A 4,850-nucleotide genomic window follows, 5' to 3' on the forward strand; every position below is an offset into this window, starting at 1 on the left:
TCAACAAAACATGGTGACTTTTCTTCCTTTAAAAACCTTTCTTAGAGCTGCCATCATGGCTTTGTTTCTCAAGCTATAGATCATTGGATTGAGTGTTGGAGGCATAACTGTGTAAAACAGAGTGAGCAAAAAGTCTAGTGCAGTTGGAGAGTCAGAAGGTGGCTTTAGAAACTCAAAAAAACTGCTAGATACAAATAATATAACAACACCTAGATGGGGGAGGCATGTTGAAAAGGCTTTGGATCTACCCTTAATGGAAGGGATCCTTAGTACAGTAGAAAATATACGTATGTAAGAAAGACCAATAAAGAGGAAGCAAAGAAATGCCACCAAAGACAAGAAGACAATGACCCCAAGCTCACCGAGATAGTCGTTGGAACAAGAGAGCTTTAGGAGTTCAGGGACATCACAGAAAAACTGGTGAATGATATTGGGACCGCAGAAGTGGATAGAGAAGGTAGCAGCTGTGTGCATGACTCCGGAGATGACCCCACCCATCCAGACAGCTAAGATTCCATGAACACAAGTGCTGACATCCACAATGATTTCATAATGCAGTGGAATGCAAATGGCCACATAGCGGTCATAGGACATTACTGTGAGCATAGCCATTTCAGCACAACCACAGACAGTGAATGCAAAACACTGTAATACACATTCCCAGAAGGAAATATTACTACTGTGCATGAAAGAGGTGCAAATAGACCTTGGTACAGTCACAGTAATGTAGCATAGATCCAAAAAGGAGAGGTGTTTCAGGAAGAAATACATAGGTGAATATAGACTGTTGTCCATGGAAGTTACAGTGATAATGAGAATATTACCAGTGAAAGCCACTAAATATAAGACCAAAAACAAAGAAGCATGTAGGATTTCCATCTCAGGATTGCTAGAAGAAATCATGAGAAGAAATCCACTTATTGTAGTGAAATTAGTCATATTATTTCTCTATTTCCAAGATTACTAGGAACAACCCATGTTTTGTTGTCTATTTTTTAATTTTTTAATTGTAGACTTAGTTTTGTAGGGTAGCTAGACTTGGAAGGGGATAGAAAAATGTGGATCATGAGTACTCTAAAATTAAAGGATATTGAAAGTATATTGAAAATACAACAGTAATTTCCTGAGCTAAAAAAGATGTTCTTGTGGTTAATATAAACATGAAGTGCAGAATCAAAGTTATTAGTTTTGTCCACAGTTAGCGGTGGTAATCTTCTTGCTGCTCTTGTCATTCCTGGATCCAAAGAACTCCAAGGCTGCCACAATGTTCATACTTTCCTTTATTTTGCAAAAGACCACGTGCTTGTCACCTAAAAATTCAGTGTTACCAGTGCAGACAAGAAGTGGGATTAGAAAACTGTAAGACAAGCTGGAAATGCAAAGAAAGAAATTTTTTAATACTCAGCAACGTAAAACACCTACTGAGTGAAGGGAAAAAATTAGGATCCCTTCATCATCATTGCAAATAACCATGTTATATAACAATTATATTGAACAATCTTAAATGATTTTGACACAATCATAGAAGGATTGAATAAGGAAGAATATGAAATTATTTGTGATTTGATAAAATAGATGCAATTTTACCTATGGCTAATAGAAAATGTTTAACTTTAAATATTAAAAATGTTATTCCATTCATATACAGATGCATACTTATGAATAAGTTTGAGAAGAATGATTATTTCAAGTTACATTTTCTGTATATTCATATACTTTACTATCATCGTTCTATTTTATAATTTTTATGAGATTGTTAAGTTCCTATTTTTTTCTAGCGTGGAGTATATTGAATAAGGAAAATTATAAACATATATCACATTGACATTATTTATGCAGTAATTCAAATATATTATTATTTTTAACTTCTTTATCATTTTTGTGTGGGTACCGTCATATCAGATCTGATTGGTACAGGAGGAGATTGCCCCTCCTACTCCAGCAGAAGATCTGGTGGATTTGAACTGCACGATTTGAACTGAGATTATAGTACAGTTTCTTGCCGCTAGGCCACCCTGTAATTATTATTTTTATGGTAAAATATAAAATCTTTAAATTTCTAAATTCCTAGTAAAAACAATAAAAGGACAGATTTTTTAAAATTCCATTTTTCAAAAAGGAAATAATATTATTAGTAAGCACAATGACAAATATATGTTTCCTTCTTGACAAAATTTAAAGCAACAGTGAGATACAACTATTTTTTTGTCATTGAATGAAATGAAATGAAATGAAAGTCAATGCTTTTCCCTATAAAGTAAGACAAAATCTAAAATATGTGGTTAGGATGGTCAAATTGGTTTCTACTTTATGAAAGAATAAAAAAAAAAAAAAGAATACAAATAATTCAACAAGAACCTTAGAAACGTTTTGCTAACTTAATTCCATGTCTAGACAATATTTTAATTAAGCACTTGATAGTCATGTATATGTGTAGTTGTGTTAACACATTAAAGATAACACTTCGTGCTTCGGTAGATTTTAACAGCACATTTACTCAATTAGATACCTTCTTTCCCCCCTTTTTCTAAAAAAATTGAAGTAACATTTTTAGACACCTTCTTTTGTAACTCTGTAGATTGAGTGAGACTTTGAGGTTTATAATAACTTTCATTTCTGTAAGAACAGGAAATTGGTGCTTCTTTTTCTACCCTGCATTCAATAAAATAGATTTCATTCTCTACACATGAAAACAGTGTATGAATTACTCATAAGTGTCTGTCTTTCTTCTTTCCATTAAGTCATATCTACTACTGAAAGAATAGTAGCAGAGCTCTGGTGCCTTAGTGGTAAGAAATTGCACTGAATCCAACAGCACAAGGTTCTAATCCATCAACTACTCTGTGAGAGAAATCTCCTCCTGTGTAATTTACTGCCAAAGAAAATCCCCTGGAGGATCAGCTACGAGTCCATTCAGACAGTACTTAATAGCAGCAACAACGATAGAATGGAGAGACTTCTTTCATATTGTTTGACCTTATTGCTAGGAAATAGATGGTCAGTGAAAAAGAGGAAAACATTTACTGAAATGGATCTTCACAGTGGCTTCAGTGGTGGGTTCAGGCATAGTAGTGATTGTGAGCATAGCAGAGGACAAAGCAGTTTTTATTCTGTTGTACAAAGGTTTGCTATGAGTCAGATTTCACTTGATGACACCTAACATTAATATCATATTAATCAACTTAGCTTCACACATTGAAATACATAAATAATGTTAATTTTACTTACAATCTCTATGTGATTCATAAATGCAATATAGAATATAAATATCTGATCTATTTAATTCACTAGTTGCCATTTTAATCTTTAATACATGCAGAAACAGTAAAATAAAATCCCTTAGAATGTGTCATTCTCTGGTATTTAAATACCATATCAGAATATGTTTTCTCTTTCTTTACAATATTATGATAATTATAAAATTCAAGACAATACCTAATCTCTTTCTACTTTCTTATTTATAATAGTAAAGATGGTAACTTTCCTTCTTGAACTAAATTCCAGAAAACTGTCCTAGTTTTCTACTTTGAGCATTGACTTAGAGTTTTATGTTGATTTTGGTTTTTAAATCCTACTATTTCTTTTTCTCCAATTTAGTTACTACTTTGTAACAAAAGGGGCACTCAAAATTCCATGACTTTATTATAGTTTGAGGTGAATATTGTTGTTTTTCAAACATTAGAAAACTTACTATATGAAGAATTTAATTGGTTTACTATTCAGATAATCCTTTGTTTTTGTTGTTGGTAGGTGCTATTGACAATATATTAAGCTCATAGAAGCAGAAATAAAAATATATGTTTTCAAGTATATCAGAGATGGTAAGGATGGCACTGGAAGGAGTGAGATTCAGATTTGTTGTTCATAGGATAGCTATGCAAGTCTCATTTTCCCGATCAAAGCTTTATTTGTGCAATAATCATAGATGAAAAGTATGACACCATTTTCTGTTTTCTAGTTTGTTGTTGTTTTGGCTTATAAGAGATGTAAGATCCTTTATATGTCAAAGATAAAAGATAAATTGTTAAAATATGGGAACAAAATTGGGAAAACATTGAGTATGTAATGGAACAAAGAACATATATTTTCTATCCTGTAATGTATAATCAAACAAATAACAGAAAAATTGTAACAATATATGGGAAGCCATGACTAAATACTTGTAATAAACTGAATGCTATCTCAAGATGTGAGGGAGACACAGTTCAAGTTAGAATTCATCCTGAGGCACCAAGGCAATCCCTACTGGTTTACTGGGATTCTTGCATTGTATTTGCTGACCCCTCCTTCCTGAGAAAGGAGGAAGGTTTTCAATAGAAAGATCGTGGCTTCATTTGCATTGAATTCTCTTTGTGATTTACTTCCTGATAATTTTGAATAAAGAAACAGGGAAGCTGGAATAGGGGTCTTTAGTCTGAACTTCTGGCCCCCTGTTTTTCATGCTCTCTGCTGGATCTCATTCCTGGCTGTCTCTCTCATTATTAATAATTATAAAAAATACTTTACCCTCAGTCTGCAACAACAATAAAATGGGATAACATGTTTCCTATCACAATGAGTCCTCCTAGCTTACTGTTCTCTTCTATATCTTATACATAAGTACATAAGTTTTTTTTGTTTTTTTGTTATATGTGTATATATATATAAGTTTTGATGTGAATTATAGTCAAGAAAACCCTAAACCTACAAGTTTTTGGTCTTTATTTGAAAAATATAAAGAGAATTATTTGTTGTAACCAAAAATAAATAACAAAGCAATTTGCTATCCTATGAACAACAGATTTAAACCCCTGTTCTGTGCCATCCTCACCAAATTATACACTTGAATAGACATATTTTTAATGAATATA

The 4,850-nt window shown here is 32.6% G+C and overlaps 1 protein-coding gene across 1 annotated transcript; it reads right to left on the bottom strand.

The window, feature by feature from the left end:
- Positions 1 to 939, bottom strand: LOC102849676 (olfactory receptor 14J1-like). Its single transcript, XM_006896298.1, has one exon. It carries the CDS (start codon positions 937 to 939, stop codon positions 1 to 3), a length of 939 nt encoding a protein of 312 aa, XP_006896360.1.
- Positions 940 to 4,850: the final 3,911 nt, after the last annotated feature.

The sequence above is a fragment of the Elephantulus edwardii genome, unplaced genomic scaffold (assembly GCF_000299155.1).
Source record: "Elephantulus edwardii isolate Elephantulus edwardi_28Jun2011 unplaced genomic scaffold, EleEdw1.0 scaffold00184, whole genome shotgun sequence".
NCBI classification, from domain to species: Eukaryota; Metazoa; Chordata; class Mammalia; order Macroscelidea; family Macroscelididae; genus Elephantulus; species Elephantulus edwardii.